Source organism: Ictidomys tridecemlineatus, chromosome X (genome assembly GCF_052094955.1).
Source record: "Ictidomys tridecemlineatus isolate mIctTri1 chromosome X, mIctTri1.hap1, whole genome shotgun sequence".
Lineage (NCBI taxonomy): Eukaryota > Metazoa > Chordata > Mammalia > Rodentia > Sciuridae > Ictidomys > Ictidomys tridecemlineatus.
The window spans coordinates 117,894,941-117,916,108 of record NC_135493.1 but is presented as its reverse complement, the minus strand read 5'-3'; the positions used below and the strand labels follow the sequence as shown (position 1 = coordinate 117,916,108).

Below are 21,168 nucleotides of genomic sequence, written 5' to 3'. Positions count from 1 at the left end.
ATCTTTTCCACCTGTGGATAAAAAAATCAATTCCCCCAAAGACCTAAAAGTGTGAACAATGTTTATTTTGAGTAATTAAACTACATATTTAACATGGAAAAATTAAATGTCAAAACCGAAATTAAGAACTATATAAGCAAAGCATGCAGTTTCTTAATTAACAAATTTTTAGTAGTGAAACTATTTTTCATTTTATAACTGCCATTATTTCATTTCACAAAATGTAAAAATCCTCATTATCCTTCTTTACAATTGATGTGGCACATACTTCTTTCCCATTTTCCCCATCTTTCCTGCAAAATAAATCTATTTCAATTTCCTTGTATTTCTTACTTCCTTCACAACATATTTGAGACCTTCAGATTCAGGCCCAGTTTCTCTTCCCATTAAAATCTTACATGCCATTTGACAACTAGCTATGAGGAAACAGTTACTACTCACCAAAGGACAACCATTTAAGTTACCAATTTTGTAGGCTCTAAAGGAATGATTGTGTTATGCCAAAAAAAATAATTCATAGATCCTTTTTCAGAGAAATCAGATGGGTGACACCCTCTTTCTTCAAATTTTCATCTGCTTTATTTGTGGGGGCATTTATTTGGTAGTGAACCATATGATCATAAAAAGTTGTTTTAAGTCAAATTTAAAATTTGCAAAATATCTTCTACAGTAACAAAACAAAATCCAGATTAAAACATTTCTTTTCATCTTCAGCACTTGTTCGCATTTTCATCACTGAAAGTGGTTATCAAGCAAGCATAAGTAACGGAAAATGCAGGTATGTCAAAGCATTAATACTTCACTTAGATACTGCTCAACGTTTCTTTTCAAGAAAGTTTTTGAAAGGATGCTCACCAATGTCAGTAAGTAACTGAATGCTTTTCAAAATGTGGAAATAGCCACATCATTATTTTGTAATTCATGTATAGTAAGTCATATTATTCTAACATGCGAATGAGTTAACTGAAGCTATTTACAAATTACTGTAACAAAACTGCAGAAACAGACTCTGCTTTAGTCTGAAGTGTCAGTGATATTCACGCTACACAGTAGAGCTCTCTAAAGCTCCTTATTGGCCTTATGCAATTTAGAACTTAGTGCAGCAATCTTCCCGACTCTTAAACTTCAAAACCGCATAGTTATATGTGGTAGCCATCATGTAGATCAGCTGGTGGAAGAGAACAAAACAGGACAGTAAGATACAGGCAGTGAGGGCCGATGTCCCAACACTTCTAAGCTTGGGCAGGGATGGATGCCAGCTCATAGTCTACGGCGTTTCTTTTTGCCCCACTTCCAATCACAACAGATGGTTTCCACATCTAGCACACAAACTTTTTCTCATCACACATATACAATGTTAAGTCCTTGGCTCTACCCTCAGTAAGCTTATTAAAAAGCCTTGGATGTGTTTCAAGAATAATAAGATGAAGAGCTGGGTCAGCAACATAAGAAAAATCAAGTTCAACATCTTATTTCCCCTCATCTTTCCAAAACTGCCTGCTCAGCAGCAATTAGTTCTCTTCCTGCCTGTTGCTCAGCCAAGAGAACAAGTCACCACCATGAATTCATAAGTTGTGCTTTTCGTAGTATATCATGGGAATGAATGACTTAATGGTTAGAATAACTGGGAATGAGTCACTTCCGAGCATCTGAGATCTCCCCTTGCTCTACCAATCTTTTTTTTTTTTAATTTATGTTTTAGTTGTAGTTGGACACAATACCTTTATTTTATTTAAGTTATTTTTATATGGTGCTGAGGATCGAACCCAGGGCCTCACATGTGCTAGGCAAGCGCTCTACCGTTGAGCCACAACCCCAGCCCCTGCTCTGCCAATCTTAATTGGTTTTCTTCACATCACAAACCAGGTAGCATCCCAAAATTACACACATAAGGCCTATGTGTTTTATACAGTTGATTTTTATGAGCAGATTCCTAAAAATAAAATTTGCCTGCTGACTAAAATTTATTTGTGACCAAAACAATAGGCACTTGAGGCACTTCCTTAGTGGACAAGCACAGAGCAGTATAACATTTGAGCTGAGGTTGAACAAGGTGACACTCTGCCACCTTGTTTCAGCTCAAACTGTAAGCAAGTGTCCTTGTGAAGGTCTAGCAAGTGCTGCCATTTAAGATGGCTCACAAGTAGACTGTGCTGTGCCTCAGAGATAATCTGTGTGTTAGACTTCATTCAGGCATGAGTGGTGGTACTGTTGATTCATTAATGTTGAATTCATGGCCAACAAAATATATATATATATATATATATGATTGCTTTTTGTTTTTTTTTTGGAGGGGTACCAGGGATTAAACTCAGGGGCAGTCAACCGTTGAGCCACATCCCCAGTCCTATTTTGGATTTTATTTAGAGAAAGAGTCTCACCAAGTTGCTTAACACCTCGTAATCTGCGTGTTAGACGTCATTCAGGCATGAGTGGTGGTGCTGTTGATTCATTAATGTTGAATTCATGGCCAACAAAATATATAATTTATATATATATATATATTTAGAGAAAGAGTTATATATATATATAATTTATATATATATATATATTTAGAGAAAGAGTCTCACCGAGTTGCTTAACACCTCGTTTTTGCTGAGGCTGGCTTCGAACTCTTAATCCTTCTTCCTCAGCCACCCAAGCCACTGGGATTACAGGCGTGTGTCACCACGCCCAGCAACAATATATATTAAATAAGGTGTCTTTACACTAAAACACACAAAACAAGGTTGTGTACTGACAAGTTGGTGAAGATATGACCAGAGGCTTATATCAACCCTACTCTATATTCCCCCTTAGGGGCCTGGTTCAATATTCAATGTTTCAATGTTTGAAATGACTTCATAGAACAGAACTACCACACATATAATGAGATCAATCATATATGTATACATCTGTATATATATATATGCATATTTCCATATGCAAGTAAAGATTTCTTTACAAAGAAATGGGCAGTGCCTCACTTGAACAACTGTCCATGAATGAAGTCATGATACTAAGTACTAAATTGAGCATGCTAGGCCCAGTCAACCAGTGTTGGTACCTTCTCTTCTTTCCAGAGTCCAAATTATATCGCTTACAATCAATACCAAGGCAGCCACTACTACTTCCTATAAACTAGACATGAGGTAAGTTTATACGAGGTAAGTTTACCCAAGGCTGAGTGCCAGGATCCTTTGCTTCTACTGAAGCTGGCAAAAGCTGGAAGGGAAATCTGTCATTTAGAGGCTTGGGGGAGGGGAGCTAGACTAGGGTGGTCCTGATGCACTTACTCACCAGGGCAATGACGGTGGCGCCAGCTCCAGCACAGGCCACAATGAACAGGTGATAGGACATGTAGAACTAGGAAAGAACAGGCAAGAGCATAAGCATTTTCTGTGGACTGCATTGTCTACACCCATTTTGGGATGCTGCCTCATCCTTCTCCTTGGTACCTATTCTCTAAAAGGCTGGAAGCAAGCTTGTGTTCCCTTTGAGCTCTGGCTGCATGTTGGAATCACCTGGGAAGCTTTAAAAACTTTCTGATGTCCAGGCTGCACCCCACACCAATTGAATGTGAACACCTAGGGGTTGGGTCTCAGCTATCAGTATATTTTAAGGCTCCCTGGTGACTGCATTATGCAGCCAAGGTTAGGATAGGAGACTCTGCTTTGAGCCAATCCATTTTAGGGTAGGGGCTGACTATTCCCTTAACTCGTTGTCTTTCAAAAACACATCACATTGGTGTTTTCTTAACTATGCAAGTTCCCACTGGTGCATTTAAGAATTTTGCTTTATTAACAATTACAAGCCCATGTCTAAAGAATATTGTAGGATCAAGATAATTTAAAACCAAAGTCTTATGTTATATTGCCAGTTAAGGATGAGTGTATAAGGAAATAACAGCAAGTTGTTCAGGAACCTGAAATGATTAATGGTGAACTCTAATTAAAAACTTGGTATATGCACAAATTCAGGAGAAATTTTCTATGAAAATTAATTGGTATTTTTTTCTGCGACAAGTATTCTTTTTAAAAATTTCCAGAAAGAGAAGAATCAATTCTCAGATTTGTAGATTTGGGATCACTCCTAAATTACTGACAGAAGGAAAAGCTCATCAGTTCCTAAGGCCCTTCATGGAATGGGCTGGAACATATAAAATGACCATTTTTGTAGGCCAAAACTGATTGAATAGTGATAGTAACAGAGTTCACTAAAGAGTCTGCATAAAAGAGCTGTCCATGATAGCATGTTGACCATCTCTCCTGCCTTTTATAGCTGTGAGAACCCTTTATCTCAGTCTAATCTATGAGGCCATCACCTATGAGCCCCCTAACCCTGGCAGGTTTACCTCATTTGTGTTGCAGATGTTCTCTAGGGCAGAGCCACATATTTTTCCTGGGAAAGCATTCCAAGGAATGATACCTGCAAAGTGAATCCCAATAGAAAGTTAGTGCCAATTAGTACCTTGGGTGGGTTTTTGTTGTTTTGGCTTTTTTTTGGGGGGGGGTGCTGGGATGGAACTCGGGGCCTCACACATGGTAAGCATGCCCTCTACCTTGGAGCTACATCCCCGGCCAACCTCATGTTCTTAACAGACCCCACCACTTTGGCTGCCAATTGTAATAAAATCCTAGACTGTTCCTCAGCAAGAGCTGAGGTGTCTGCTGTCTACAGAACAGGCTTTTTGGAATAGAGTAAGCCCTATTTGGACAATAGGCCAAGAGCAAAGTCACCTGGTCTCTAAGAGATTTAAACAGCTTGGTGTTTTTTCCTCCTACAAATTGTGCTTTGTTCAATTTTGAGTTGATATTTGTAAAGATTGTTTCAAAACTAGGTTTTCCCTATAGTGAATTTATTAACTGTATCTGCAAGGTGACCCATCAGAAAGCATTACATTAGATAAATTTCCATCTGAATGTTGTGGTGTGGCCTGACTATTCAAGCTCTTGGCTAGTGGTCCACCTGAGAGAAGTGCCAAAATTGAGAGTACAAACTTGGAAACTTTAAGTTTATTGAAATCTAATAAAAAGTTTTGGATGTGTATTTTGGACGCCTGGGCTGAGGATGTAGCTCAGTGGTGGAGCAATCGCCTACATATACAAAACCTAGATTTAATCGCCAGCACCAGGAAAAAAAAAAATTGTATATATGTGTTGGGAATATTTTTAAATTGAAAAATCAAATTGGAAACTTAAAAAAAAAAAAAAAAAAAAAAAAAACCCACTAGTGCCCCTCATCCCAGAGGATGGGACAAACAGTCTAGTTCTGTGATGTCTCTCTTATAATCCTGAGTCCCTTCTACAGTGACAGTTGTCCCTTGAGATACTGCTCTTTTACCTCTTTAATGCGTTTAAGTGTGTGCTTAAAAATTAAGTACAGTTCAATTTACACTTCTCCCAGGAGGTAAGGAAAGAGTATTTAAAAAACATAAAAAGTCCTTATTTCTTCCATCCCTGTGATGGCCCATAGTAAATCTTCATGCCTTAGAAGGATGGGAAACTATCGGTGAAGCCAGTGATTGCAAGGCTAACTGGCTGGGCAAATACAGAGGACTTAAAAATATAATTATCGACCCCCAAAAATTTGTGGTGAAAAGTTATTTTTAAGGAAGAGGGAAATGATGCACATTTAAATATTTTTCCACAAATGCTTTAAAAACCAACTTCAGGATCTGCTTCTAAACCCATCATAAAGAACAGTGTTGTTTGGCATGGGCCTTTGTGAGAAGAGGTTAGTGTGATGGGCAGTTTTAAGTTATTTCCATATTATGTTGTAAAACAAGGTGTTGAGAATAAGACACGTGAGAAAAACAAGCAAAAATGAAATATTCATCTGTTTCCAGAAAAGCTCTAGAAGCATAGTTACTTCTTCAGTTTTAATGAAGATCTCTTTTCCTATTTCTGCCAGGGAACAGATTTCCTAGCATCCTGGCTAGAAGCAGTAATTAGACTTCTTCCTTGAGATACTGCCTTCTCTCACAGCAGAAAGTTAAGTCTCAAATTAATTGACCAGAGGAACCCACAGCCCCTTCTGTGGCTTGTCACAAGGAACCAACCTTCATTCCCTATTTTGAGGATCCCATTCATGAGAATAAGCAATTTAAGGCAGTTTTCACAGCATATATACTGATTATTTAAAAATACATCTGGATTTATGTTGTGTTTTGGTATAGATAAAGTTTAAACAATTAGTCATTTTAAAAAAGATTTTTAAGAGTTGGATATAGAAATTAATTAGACTGTACAGTATGTATCATTTTAGATAAAAAGTCAGTTATAAAACTGAAAGAAAAATATTTTTATAGTGGATACCCAGAAGTCTGACTAAATTGCATTATAAAGTAATATTGCATTAAAAAAATCTTTTACTGGGGCTGTGGCTGTGGCTCAGTAGTAGGGTGCTTGCCTTGTATTATGAGGCACTGGGTTTGATCCCTAGTACCATATAAAAGTAAATAAAGATATTGTGTCTCCATCTACAACTAAAAAAAAAATTTTTTTTAAACATCTTTTACTAAACACATAAAAATATAAAACTATTAAATGACATCCTTTAGCAAGTTAAAAGCCTCAGTAATGCTTCCATCCAGAAAGCAGTATATGAAGGGAAAGAGTGTAAACTATTCAATACATGAATGTGTGAAACAGGTCATGGGTAAAGGGGATGCCTCTGTAATAATTAAGGTCCAGATATATGCAACAAGACAACAAAAAATTAAGGGGGAGAAAATTTAAAAGTACCATATTGCCGGACATCCACGCAGATCTGCTCCACACCCGCAGTCCCGTTGGTCTGCGGTGACTTGATGACTTCACAAGTTGACCATATGTTATAGAACATAAACACAGGCACTGCCGAGAAACCAAACACGCCCAGCCAGGCCACTCCAAGCACATAGGTGAGGAAAACAAACTAGGCCAAAAACAAGAGGAAGGAGAAAGAATCATCCTTTGCACCAGTGGGTCATCTCCCAGAGGAAGGACTGTGCAGTTCTGTCCTGGGCCCACCCAGTACAGAAGCCACCGATGCAGAATGCATTCTCGGAACCACACCCTGCTGTGGCAGCTAGAAGAAATGGCCAAGGTAGGGGAGCAGGGGAAGCTGGAGCTGACCATTCCCCTACATAGAGGATTTGAATGGTAATCCCCAGAGCCACCTTGGGGGCTTTTTCAGGTCTCTGTCTTAAACCCCAGAGGTGATCTTACTTATTCAAGGTCACAGAACTAATTAGTGACAGAGCCTCCCATGAGGCACTCTTTGTGAATTTGATAAGATACCCATTTTCCTCTAGTTTTCTAAGATTCACAGCAACTTTACAAGCAAAGCAATTGGTTTAGGAAAAAAGCTTCATGGTCCTCACAAGTCACCATGGGCAATTCCAGGAAGAGGGTAATTGCAGTACTCAACTTTCATAACCTGTCTTGACTACCAATTTTCAGACAGCTTTGAAAGGCTGCCTCAAACATCTTATGGTATTTCTATTCGCAGAATGTGCACCCACAGGGCGCGTGGGCAGGTTCGAGTTCTACTTTGACTGTTATTTTTTAAGCTCATGGTGAGACCTGAGGATTCTACCTAACTTTTTATACTGCAGGGAACACCTGGAAAGTGAGAGGCTGGCCTGGGGGTCAGGCTCAAAGGGGCTACCTCCAGTTGGTCAGCCCGGTAAACTGCAGAAACAAGGCCTTTTTTCAGTATAGTTCCAGAAACATAGTTCCAAAAACATTTGCATTTCTAAAAATACTCAAAGAAGCCGATTTCAGCAGTTTCATCTTCCTCCCCAGTGCCTGGGATCTGGCTGCTTCAGACTAAGGTTTCTTTTTCTTTCCCCTTCAAAAGAAAACTTTACAATCTTTCTAATAACACCACAAGGACTCAAAGGGGACTGTTGATTCTTGGTCTTGGTGAGTCTTTCCTTCTGGAGGAGGTCAGGGCTCCAGAGAGAAGGCCAATGCCCTGCTGGGAGCTGTTCCTGTCACAGTGGCCTCCAGCATTCAGAGCTGCTTCCTCAGTGAGCTTTTGGGATAGCCTCCCACAGAGACTGAGGAGAGCAAGGCCTTCTTGAACAGGGTCAGAGCTCATTTGTCTCACCAACCTCATACAACTTTCTGACCTCAGCCTGTTGCTTCAGGGCCTGTTACCAGCCCTATCCTCTGTATTGTGAGCCTAATCTTAAAAAGCCAAAGTGTGCCAGACACACACCTGTAATCCCAGCAACTTCTGAGGCTGAAGCAGGAGGATTGCAAGTTCAAAGCCAGCCTCAGCATGTTAGTGAGGCCCTAAAGCAACTTAGCAAGACCCTGTCTCAAAAAATAAATACGGCTGGGGATATGGCTCTGTGATTAAGCACCCCTGGGTTCAATCACCGGTACCAAAAACAAAAAACAAAAAGTGTTATAAGAATCCCATTTGGGAGTAGAGATGCTCAGATCAACAAAGGACTAAACAGTCAGCAGATGAGTGGTTCATCCCTGCAGGAACACGGGTTTCAGAAATACTTCTGAATGACACTCCCTGTGGAGACCGACTTGTCCTTGCAAGTGCTGTAATTCTTGTTCAAGCATTTTCACACAGGAGATTAGGCGAACAGATCCAAAAGAGGCCCAGCAGAGCCATTCTGAGGTCTCACAAATGGTGTCACTCAGGACAAAATTACAGGTTGGCATGCAGCCCCAGGCAGCTTAGGTTGTATGCTCCGCTCCCTGTGGGGCCTATTTCTCATAGAAGGGGCAGGTCTGGGTGAAAGGCAGATTGTGGAGTTAGTCCCTGACCTATGGGGGACAGGCAGGACTGGGAGGGGCTGCACTTTAGTCTCCAGCAGTAAACTTGATGTTCACAGCCTTATCTTACTTGTGCTAGGGGATATTAAGGACTTGGCAGGGTCCCTGCTGGAGGACAGTGGTACAGGAGAGAGCAGCAGCCTGAGGCAAAGTAGCTCAAGATGGCAGAAGGCAACCTGCCTAAGTTTGGAGCCTAGGCAGAAAACCAGCAGGTCTGGCCAAAGCACAGGGACCTATGTGTAGATTGAAGCAATGTGATAGGCTGCCTAGGCTTTTCCAGAGATCCTGGCCCAAGTGCCATTTGCCACAACTTTTGAGACGTTGGCTCAAATTTTTAAAGGGGGCATTTAAAGGAAGAATGATATTCTGATAGGACATAAGGTTACATTAAATTATCTGGACCCTTTGGGAGCATCACCTTGGCCATGGCCTTCCTTCTTGAACTCAAGATAATACTTACCTCTCTGGCCATTCTTCCTTAGTTCCCTGCTAGGGTTCCTTCTCCTTAGCCTAGCCAGTAGACAACATTGTGCCCCAGCACTGTCCCCCTCCACAAACCTCCTTGATGTCAACTTGTTCATGGCCACCACTCTTAAATGACCAACTCTTGGTCACCCTGGCCTAGAGCATTCTCAGAAATCCCATCCTAACCTTCTACATGACGTATTAGGTAACTCCACCTGTTTCCTGGTGGTTACACCAAGCCCTAATGTGTCACGTTGAATCTACTTTCCCCATCTCTAATGACACACACAGCCAGAGATTGGGCACTCATTACCTCCTCTCCTCCTCACTTCTCCGACCAAGCCCAGAGCCCACCTCCCCTGTCTTTGCATCTGCCCCTGTTCACCATCCTACTTCCTGAGCCAAGTTCACATCTCCATAGTGGCTCGGCCCTCTTGCTTACCTTCCTCTCTCATAACCCTCCCTCTCCCGTGTCTTTGTCAATTTCATTCCTATCCTTGAATTTCACTCAAGGCCCTTCCTCATCTGATCCCTGGCCCTCCCAAGCAGTATTATTTCCCTCTTCCTCCAACAGACCCTTCCCTTCCAGCCTGGTCACAGGACTGGCTCCCTGGAGCCCCATCTGTTTTCTGGACCTCCTTGTCCTGTTCATGCTGGTTCCTCTTCCCCCATTTCTCGTGTGCGGTGTCAATTTCCTCTGCTTTGTGCTGGTGCAAAGCCCTCCCCGAATCTGCACTGAAACTTAAGGTATTCTGCATCCCAGACCCAACACACCCCTCATGCCCGTGCTACTGGATCACAGAGAATTCCACCCCAACTAGTGTGCCTCCTGCAGGAGGACTGTTACCAACAGTGGGCTCTCCCAGGCTTTAAGCCAGACCCATGACAGTGGCACCCTCAGTCAGAGCTCCCCCTACCAAGGAACTTGTCACCCTGTGGTGACAGCAGGTATTTCCCCTTAGGGGAGGCTGAACACTGAGACTGACATTTATTCCTTCGCATTAGTGCTTCTCTTGATTCCCAAAATGCTCTTACACCTGACTGTTCTTTCAAATGCCACAAACATAGCCAACTGCCTGTGAGACATTTTGACATAAGCACGCCATTATAAACTCAAATATAAATATTTTATCTTCAAAAAAATGCAATTCAGCGTGTCAAAAATGAAACCCAATACTGGCTTCTTCCCTCCCAGCCCCCCTACCACCACCAGGTTACCTTTTGTGATGTGGCACTTTCTAACCTTGTCTTTCCATTATTATTTTTTTTTTTTAAGATTTGTCCTCTAGATCAAATGGTATAAAAAGTCAGATAGGAAACAGTCTAGATTTGGGGGGCCTCATACAGTCTCCATTACAGCTACTTGGTTCTGCCACTGTGTAACAGGAAAGCAGCCAGAAGCAAACAAAACATGGTTATGTGCCAATAAAACTACATTCACCAAAACTTGAATTTGTGTAATTTTCACATATCATGAAATAAAGATATAAACATTTTTCTCAGCTTGAACCATATAAAAACAGGCAGTAGGCCTCATATGGCCCACAGGTCATTCTTGGCTAATGCCCTCCTTTCCCTGTACCCCTTTAGATTATAAATAAACTCCTCGAGGAAGAACCTGTTTTAACCTTTGTACTTCCCAGTGACTAGAGAAGTACAGCTAGGTGCTTGGTACAGTCTGTTCTGATAAATATTAATAGAAGGATCGTGACATTTATCATAGAACATGTCTTCTTTTTGTATTAGGGATTGAAATCTGAGGCACTCTACCAGTGAGGCTACATCCCCAGCCCTTTACATTTTTTATCTTGAGATAGTATAAGTTGCTCAGAGCCTTACTAAATTGCTGAGACCAACCTCAAACTTGTGATTCTCTTGCCTCAGCCTCCTGAGTCACTGGGATTATAGGCGTGAACCACCACACACAGAAAACATGTATGTCTTTAGGGCCTCTAGTCATATTCAAAAACAAAAGGGAACCTTGGCTGATCTGAAAGTTATCTTCTCCTATAGTGGAAACACCACATGAATCTTCAGTACCCTTATCTGCATGTTCATAAAGGAAACATTTTACCATTACCAACCATAAATTTTCATTTATCACCAATGACATGTTGAAGGTTTTCATGTTCCTGACTCTACATTGGAAGAACAATATTTGTGTCACAAACCCCCAACCACTCTCAGATAGCTGGTCAATTTTGCCAGAATAGCAAGGTTCGCACTCACCATTCCACTGATGCATCGGCCACAGGCGGTGGTTTTAAACTCCCCGTGTAGTTCTTTCACTGCACTGGTGGTGTAAAAGCCTTCTGCCAACAGAATGATGCCATACAAGAAGAAAAAGGATGCGATTCCATAGATGACATACTGCATCAGTTGTATCCTAGGAAGAGAAGAGATCTTGAAACATTCAGTTCACTCTCAACTAGAAATTTTGTTTCTTGATTCTGAAGAGAGGACATGAGGTGAAGTTGCCTCCTTTGGCCCTAGCAGCCTCGTTGGGCATCCTGGGCAGGCACTTCCGCCCACCCTCATCAACCTGGGCCTGCCTGCCTTCCATAATGGACTTATAGGTGAAGCATGGGAGAAATTTTGTTTGGTCAGGAGCAGGGCCCACTCAGAATCTCTGATTACTTTCCAAGTCCCATGCTGTGATTGATTAATTTTGAATTTAACCATAGGCATTAAAGAGTTAAGTTAATTACCTGAGGATACACATGACAGGGCCCGCATTTGAACCCAGGCTCAATGGACAGCATGTTCCTTCCACTATCTCAAAATGCTTCCTACCCAGACCTAGTTACTCATAAAACTCAGCACTCGAGGCCTCTTTTTATTCTTTTTTTTTTTTTTAATATTTTTTAGTTGTCAATGGACCTTTATTTATTTATTTATATGTGGTGCTGAGAATCAAACTCAGTGCCTCACACATGCTAGGCAAGCGGTCTACCACTGAGCCACAACCCCAGCTCTCAAGGCCTCCATAAGGAGGAACTTGGGCAGGTTTTTTTTGTTGTTGTTGTTTTTTAATGAAATACTTAGTATACGAGTGATAGTATGTCGAGTAGACTTACGTTACAGAAAGTTAATTCACTAATAAGCTTGTCCTGTGAAAATTGAGAGACTGGAATGACAGTTCCTCAGCTTTGGCCACCATTGTAATCACTTGAGGAGCTTTAGAAAATTTAGATTTAGATCACATCCCTAGAGGTGATGACTTGATTGGTCTGTTGAGGCATTGGGCATTTTTTAGAGCTCAGAAGTTTGAGAATCATGGATTGAGATCACTGGCAAATTAAATCAATACACATTTCCCAGGTTCAGTCTGGGCAAATATTTCTTCTCTGCACAATAGTACACAATGAGCCCCTTGTCCTGTTTGATCCCTCCTTATGACCCACCCCACTCCTGCTGATTTCTTTGGAGGACATTCATCAACAGATAATTCCCTAAGAACTCTTCCAAAATGGTTTCTTTATTCTACAAAAATTTAGCCGTCCCTTTTTTCATTCTGCTGGACAGGTTTCTTACAAGACAAACACTGAAACTTTGGAATTAAAGAAAACAAAAATGCTAAATGAATGGGAAAGGCAGAATGTATTTCAAGGTAACATGTATATTGCTGCTGAGCTTGACAGTTATGAGATTCTATGCTTGGGAGTTATTAAGACTCCATTGAAAATTATTCCAGAACAGGAAGGCAGAGATTTGGGGCTAAATCCTTGGCATATCTCCTTTTCTGCATTGGAGGATGCCCTGGGATTTATTCTTATACTAGAATAATTAACATTAAAATGTTACTCCTGTGGACTTAGAGTTGGGGTTAGTCCTCAGTGGAGCTCCCATCATTCCAAAGATGGCAGTCATCCATGACAAAACCAGATGGTATCTGTTACCTAGGAACAATGTCAACTCTCTGATAAGATGATCAGCAGCACCGACCTGTCACTTTGTTACAGTGCCCTGTATCCATTGCTGTGTAGAATTCCCTGTGTGCTTACCTTGCTGTTTCCAGGCGAGATCCCACCCTGGGGCCCATATGCCCCCCTTCCATGGACTTTATTCATCTGCCTATAGTAAGCTTGAATTTAAAAAGCATCAGTTTTCTTTCAGAAGAGTATGTGGTATCTTCCAGAAAACATGTTGAGGTAGTTACATCTCACATACATTTTGCAAGGGAAGCAGACACTTACACTTCACTCAGCAAGGCATGGTCACTGGTGTTGGTGGAGAAGTGTTGCTCCAGAATGGCCACCGTGCCAGCGAGAGCCACATGCCCGCAGCCGCAGAACAAGGCGACTCCAGAGAAGCACAGGATGGTGGCCACCAGGGAGGCATAGGGGACTCCTCCCAGACACTTGATGCAGCATTCGAAGCAGCCTGGACCCAAAGGAGAGAAAGGCAGCTGTGATAGGCAGGGACACCTCTGGTCTTCCAGACCACCACCGATTAGCACTCAAGTTTCTACTCTTCCATCTCCCTCAGGCTCTACGGCTAACATCTCAACATCCCAAGGACCAGAGAAGAGGTTCCCATGGTCTCACATTCTCTGGGTGAAGACCCCAAGGCTCCAAGTGGAAACAGAACTTGATTTGTTCGGAGTCTAGAAGGGTAGTGAGTGGCAGAGCAGTTAGCTGATCAACAATCACAATTCTGGAGATTTCTGACTCACTGGGGTTGGAAGGACCTTGCCCAAGTGGCAATGAGGAGCACTTATTCCACTAACAAAACCAAGGAGAACAGTAGTGAAATCACAGCTCTAGGGGAAAAGTGACAGTTTTTTTTTCAAAACTGCCTTTTGGGGTTTCAAGTACACAGATTGTTGTAGTAGCCAATGGCCTTCCCCAAGCCCTTGACCCCTTGGGAAGCTGGAAGAAGCCCATACAGAAATTATATTGTCACCAGGTTTGGAATAATATCAACAGGATTATTTTGAGAAAGTCATAGGTATTTGGATACCTAGTTCACTGAAGTAGAAAGTCACCAAGATCCACTCAAGAGGGTCAAATTTCGTTCAAGTTGGAATCAGAAATTACCCCAACTTTTAAAAAAAGTGCTCCCCACCCCAGCTCGCACAAGCAACTCATTCACAATCCTCCCCCTCCCCCAGCTTCCATCTGCCCCTTCCTTGACACACATTCAGAGTCAAAACCCAGAACTGGTGGGTGATAGTACTTGAAGGGGGAAAAGGAACAGAAGGAGGGGGAGAAAAAAAAAAAAAGACAAAATGAGCATCCATGAAGTGAAATGAATGAGATAGAGCCAAACTTCACTCTTAATATGGAGAAGATGAGACTCTTGCTCAAGATGTCCATAAAGGCCTCTCTGATAGGCAGAAAGGTAACATTTTCAGTTTGGAGATATTTATGTTTCAATATAGCAGTGTTGGCCTCCCGATAATGTCAGGATCTCTCCTGATGGCCCATCCCTATTTATATTAGCCAAACCCTTAAGTAAATGGCTTGTGGGGGAAATGGAACTTTAACCACATTATTATGTTTAAGAGCAATCAAGCAATTTCATTACTCAGGACAAGCCAGTTAAATTTTCTTCCCCCAAATGGTCTTCATAGTATCCAGGAAATGAAAACCCTATGCGTGCAACACACCAGAGATGAACTTTTCTGTGTAGATAAGCATCCCATCTGAAACTACTATCTGCTGAAACCCAACATGGAAAGTGACTATAGACCTTTCTCTTTAGTTCATTGGGGAGCAGGAGTGGGGAGTCAGGACATCATAAGAATTTTGTTTCCTTCTATTTCAAAAGATGATCAGCAGTTTTCAAGAAGACCAACCTCTCTATAGATCAATGAAACTTTGTTAAAGTGGGGAGCAGTACACAGTATGGTTCAGGTTCACTAGCAAGTCAGTACCTTAAAGAGTTTTAGACGTTTCAGATTTGTAAACAGAAATAGGAGCTTCATATAGGATTATCATATGACTTTCTGGGATCTGGGGTGAGAAGAATGCAACTAAAGTCCAAATTCTTTCCATGCTTCAAAACCAAGAAAAACCAACATCCTTAGCCTTGATGTACCCCATTATGTAAAGAGAAAAAATCCCTATGTGTGTCATCAATCACACTCTCCCCCCATTCTCAGTCTCTGATAAGAACAAGATGAATGCCTGCCTGCTGGCTAACCCAGTTGTATCTGGTCCTTCTTGGACAGAGATATGTGGCCTTGGGATGGTACTGTTCAATAAGGTAGCCACTTGCACATGACTATTTTAAATTAAATTAAATGAAATATTCAGGTCCTTGGTTGCACTAGCCATGTTTCATGTGTACAGTAGCCACTTATGCTAGTGGCTCCCATGATGGACAATGCAGATACAAAACAATTGTTTCGTCATCACAGAATGCTGCTTTAAAAGACACATTTTAGAGCCAGGCACGGTGGAGCACGCCTGTAATCCCAGTGGCTTGGGAGGCTGAGGCAGGAGGTTCTCAAGTTCAAAGCCAGTCTCAGCAACAGCAAGCAACTCAGTGAGATCCTGTCTCTCTATAGAATACAAAATAGGGCTGGGGATGTGGCTCAGTGGTTGAGTACCCCTGAGTTCAATCCTCAATACCAAAAAAAAAAAAAAAGACACATTTTGATTTGGCATATATTCAATTTTCTATAACATAAATTGGATCATAACCAGGTTTTACTTTGGATTTCATTATTTGAGTACTTTTGAAGACCTACTGGGTGGGTGCCAAACACTGCTTAGCACCAAGGGATACACATCTGAAATAAGATGTCTTTGCCTTCAAGATCAATCTAACGCGGTCAGCAGACAAGGAACAAATTCATAGTATATAGCATGATTAATGACGACCAGGATACAGACCACTGAAGAGTCAGGGGAGGAGAGAAAAGGACAGAAGCAAATAACTCACACTGGAGGAGGAAGGAGGAAAGGCTTTCTATTGAAAGATATATATGCAAAATACTTAAATAACTAATGTGACAGTGACATATTACCTGACAAATGTCCATTAATTTCTGGATATTTTTGCTGTATATATATTTTTAATAAACCCACATCCTTTCTCATCATTCAGTTAGGGTTAGGTGTGCTGGTGTAGCACATTGGCCCTTTAACAACAGAACTCATCCTTCCATATCCACAGTTGCCACTTCAAAAGGCTCTCTCATCCAAAGGGTTAGAACGTTCTGCTTTGTTCAAAGGAAACATCACAGCTGCTCCCAGGTTTAAAAAGATGACTGGGGTTAGAAGAACACTGCTGTCCAGTCCCAAATTCAACAGTAGATCAAGGCTAAAGTTTCCCTGCAATTTATATCTCCCAGGGACTCCATATACCCCGTGCTGTGGATCTAGTTTGGTAACAGCAGGGGAATTCAGGGATTCAAGAAGTTGGGGAATCACTTTAATGAATCACACTGTCTCAGCAGATGCCAACTTCCTTATGTTTTCAAAGATGATTTCATTTGTGGCTGGAGAAACCCTTACCTCTAAAAAACTGAAATCACCATATTGGTCATCTTTAATCCACATGCATAGATAAAACTCTTACAGACCCTGCCAGCTAGTGTGTCTAGAAGCTGGTAGCACACAGTATGGAAAAACTTGATAGGAAATAATACTGCTGGGAAATATTGTGGAGAAAATGGAACTATAAATGCATTATGATGTTTAACAGCAATTAAGAACTTGCTGTAGAATAAACTCTACAAGAGCTTGTTCTAGGTTGGTGGGCCAGATCAAAAATTTTCTGGGGGACAGGGCTGTAGCTCAGCGGTAGAGTGCTCGCCTAGCATGTGAAAGGCCTTGGGTTCGAACCTCAGCACCACAGAAAAATAAATAAAGGTATTGTGTCCAACTACAACTAAAAATAAATATTTAAAAAATTATCTGGGTGGTGGATATCCAACCACTGATAAATGTTTGCTCCCCACTGCATCTTCTGTGCTAGTCTAGATGCCACCTATATCAACAGTGGGCAAGATATCACCAAACACTGGGCATGGTACACAGTCATCCCAAAACTGCCTCAAAAAGTCAGTAAGAAAAAGCAAAATATTTTCTTAGACTGGATTCTACAATATTAGAGCCTTCACATTAAACAGTATTTAAGTTGAAATATAGGTAGGTATGTGTACAGCAGAGGTAGTGGCTGCAATGGCTCCTTCTACTGTCTTGTGGGGCCACATGCTTGGCCTAATGCTCTGCTACAGCCACCTTGAAATTCTTAATTTTTGAATAAGAGCATATGAATATTATACCAGGTCTGAAAACTATGTAGCCAGTTTTATATTTATGTGGAAGGGGATGAAGGGTTTTTTTAAATTAATTAATTAATTAATTAATTTATATTTGGTGCTGAGGATCGAACTCAGTGCCTCAGATGTGCTAGACTAGTGCTCTACCACTGAGCTACAGCCCCAGCCCTAAAGGAGTTCTTTTACCTTTTATGTCCACAGTAATGTTTTATTTCATACTTATTAGATAGAAACCCAGCCAGGAAAGGCAGACATAACCTCACCTACTATGTCATCCCAACCACAGTGACCATCAAACTCTGTATCAAGGGACAAGCCACGATTAATGCAATATCACCACAAGAGAATTAATGACTTTCCCTTTACTATGAAAGGGAGTAACAATGATCTACCACAGTATCCATCACCGTCAATGCTTGAATTTTTCTAAAACCAGGGGTCAGCAAACTATGATCTGCTTGCATAAATAAAATTTTATTGGAATACAGCCGCACTTATCATTTATAAATCACCTGGCTGTTTTTATCCATAGTTGTGACAGTTCACATGCTTGCAAAGCCTGATACATCTGCTATGTAACTCTTTATAGAAAAGGTTTGCAGCCCCTATCTAAAAGCACGGGTTGGTGTTCAAAGTATGATCACTGGTCAAAAAGAGATGCTAGTGGACTGCTTATCAATTGAAAGTGCTTTCCTGAGGCCAGCAGCAACAGCTTGTGAGAAATGGAAGGTTGTGAGAAACACAGAATCTTGGACCAACCCCGACCAGCTGAGTTAGCATCTACACTATAAGCACTTTCCTCTAGGATCCATGTGCACAGGAACATTGGAGAAGCCTGTTGCTAGTTAGCAGTGCCTTCTTCCCACCTCAGGGATATATCCTGAGTCCATCTGCAGTGTCTGCTTTCACATTCAATGGTGTTTGGTGTTTTCTCCCTAAGAAAATGGTAGCCTGCTGGGTCTGGCCACAATACTCTAGTCACTTGCAAATCAAATGACAAATTCCAGGGACTGAAAGGAACAAAACCCAAATGTTCCAAGTTGTTTTCCTCTGTCTTGAAAAAAGAGTGCAATTATAGTGCTTTTTCAGAGCCAACAATACTGTTAACCTTGGGATTTTTCATATCCAAGAAGCTTTAGTGTCATGGCATATGCAGGGGCTGAGAAAACAGGTACGTAGTTACTTGAGAAAGCAGACACCCTGCATGGTACTGGGAGCACCTATGCAAAGGAAGTGGACCTCCGATTCAGATTGTCTCTAGTGCTAGAAGTCATAGGCAAGCTGATGATTTTTAAGTTTGGGAGTATGTCCAGTATCAGCAAAGCATCATACTATTAGAAGTTGATATTAGCCAAGAAAGATCAGTGCTTTTCTTGGATATTCTTACAAACCCACAGACAGAATCTTCCCAAGCTTCAAACCAGCAATGGCAGCGTTGGTTAACATGAACTAGAAGAGGCAAGGAAACTTTTTTTTTTCCCCTAGATAACTGTTGACACCACCGGTTATCTGTGACAAGTCCTGCTTCCTCACATGTTGAAGTTTGAAGTTTGGGAAGCATGCCGAGGCAAGCATATAAAGCAGGGTTTATTTAAAAAGGAGAAACAGGGGCTGGGATTGTGGCTCAGCGGTAGAAGGCTCGCCTAGCACGGGCAGAACCATATAAAAATAATAAGGCATTGTGTTGTGTCCATCTATACCTAAAAAATAAATAAATAAATATTTTTAAAAATAATAATAAATAAAAAGGAGTAACAGACTTCTCCTGAGAGGGAGAAGGGGGCCATAGCTGGTATCCTGGTATCCCAAGAGGCGAGGTGTTCTGCCTTTTTATATCTTAGGTTTCCTTTGTTCTCCTGTCCTCTGTCCTCTTCCCCTATCTTTCTCCTCCCTGCTTATGTGTGACTAGGCCCAGGAATGGCCAAAAGGTGGGAAGCAGGTGGGCTGAAGGGGGAAGGGCAGGATGGAGCCCTGCAAGGACACATTAACAACTTTATAGCTCCCTGCAGGGAGGGGCAATACCGGGGACTGGTTACCTTAGCAACAGGTTGGAGCAGGGTGGAGGAAGGGCTCTGAAGGCATTTCAATCCCTCAGGGGGCAGTCTCCAATTTCCTGGACTCATTCAAATTGGCCTCCTGGATCTGACCTGACTCAATTTACTTATCTATATTGGCTGCCTAATTCTAGCTTCACTGTGACCTACTAGTTAAAAAAAAAAAAAAAAAAAAAAAAAAATCAATGCCAGGCTTTCTAGCACATTTTATGAGTAATTCTCAAGACCTCTCACCAAACCCCAAAATCTCTGTTTAGCTTTAAGCCTTCATCTAGCTAGTCTCTAGCTAAACAGAGTTTTAGGTTTTGATTCACACAAAAGTTCCAGTGTGCATTAGCCTAAGACAGTTTAAATATAAACCACATAGAAGGGAGAAAAAAATACACATCGCTGCCTTTCTCAATAGCCATTTTGTCTCCTGCATCCCTAGAACCTTTTGTGCAGAACAACAGAATAAGATACCTTTTGTCCTCAGGCTTGTGGATGGCTGTTGCCATGGCCGTGAGTTCATAATGGCCAAGTGATTTGCCCAAGTTGTCCCTGATCTTGGCTGTAGATTTAATGCTGGCGCTGATGCGGGAGGGGGGGTCAGTGGGAACAGGGCTCAGATTCTTCCCCAGGAAATGAATGTCTGTCTCTCTCTCTCTCCTCCCTCCCTCTCCCTTTCTGTCTCTCCCCCCTCCATCCCCCCATACACACACCCCGCACTCCTCTACAGAGGCCTTTTTGCTACTTTATTGATTCCTGATGAGCACAAAATTGAAAGAAAAAAAAAAAAGGAGGAACCAAGCTTTGCAACTTTCTTTTTTTTTTTTTTTTTTTTTAAAATATTTTTTTAGTTGTAGATGGACACAATACCTTTATTTATTTTTATGTGGTGCTGAGGATCGAACCCAGTGCCTCACACACACAAGGCACACGCTCTACCACTAAGCCACAACCCCAGCCCCGCAACTTTCAAACACCTAGTAACAGCTATTTGAAACAACAGGGAAATAGAGGTGTAACAGGGAAATGGAGGTGGACAGAATCCTACTTAAGAGAAGCAGAAGTGAATGTCAGTGGACCCAAGCCTTCCTGACTCTAAGAAGACTAAGGAACATTCTCAACAGGGGATGATTGTGCCCCTTGGGACATCTGGCAATGCCTGGAGATTTTTTGGATAGTCACAGCTGTGGGAAGGGGTGCTACTGGCATCTAGTCAGAGGAAGCCAGGGATGATGCGCAGTATCCCATGCTGCATAGGATAGCCCCTCTCAACAAAGATTTATCCAGCCCTGAATGTCTACTGTGCCAAAGTGAAAAGCCCCTGAGACGGCAGAAACAAAACGCCTACACATATTCAGACCATGGTTCTTAATCATGGTCAGTCCTCCCCAGAGGATGCTACTGGCATGTGGGAGGTAGAAGCCAGGGGTGCTGTTAAATATCATAGGACAACCCCATTCCCAAACAATGATTGGACACTATAGGCATTTTGAGTCCAGAATGAAAAACCCTGCTCTGAGGTTACAATGCACCATCCTCCTCACCGCCCTCTGGTAACACTACCAAACACTAAAATGTAAAAAGAAATGCATAAAATAAAATTTACTTTGAGAAAATTATAGAACAGACACTGTCAAATTTTCCTGCACATTGAGTCATC

The 21,168-nt window shown here is 41.7% G+C and overlaps 1 protein-coding gene across 6 annotated transcripts in view; it reads right to left on the bottom strand.

Moving 5' to 3' along the window:
- Positions 1 to 21,168, bottom strand: part of Gpm6b (glycoprotein M6B) — a 162,489-nt gene that overhangs the window by 3,171 nt on the left and 138,150 nt on the right. For 4 of the 6 annotated variants that reach the window (XM_040288042.2, XM_021722768.3, XM_005315976.4 and 1 more), the window contains 5 exons: positions 13,427 to 13,613; positions 11,460 to 11,616; positions 6,726 to 6,897; positions 4,334 to 4,407; positions 3,280 to 3,345 (listed from right to left, as the gene is read on the bottom strand). In XM_040288042.2, the coding sequence (XP_040143976.1) occupies positions 3,280 to 3,345; positions 4,334 to 4,407; positions 6,726 to 6,897; positions 11,460 to 11,616; positions 13,427 to 13,613 (656 nt within the window). Of the gene's footprint in view, positions 1 to 44; positions 1,169 to 3,279; positions 3,346 to 4,333; positions 4,408 to 6,725; positions 6,898 to 11,459; positions 11,617 to 13,426; positions 13,614 to 21,168 lie in introns of those variants that run through there. The other 2 variants (XM_013357235.4, XM_013357237.4) reach the window with 1 other exon arrangement.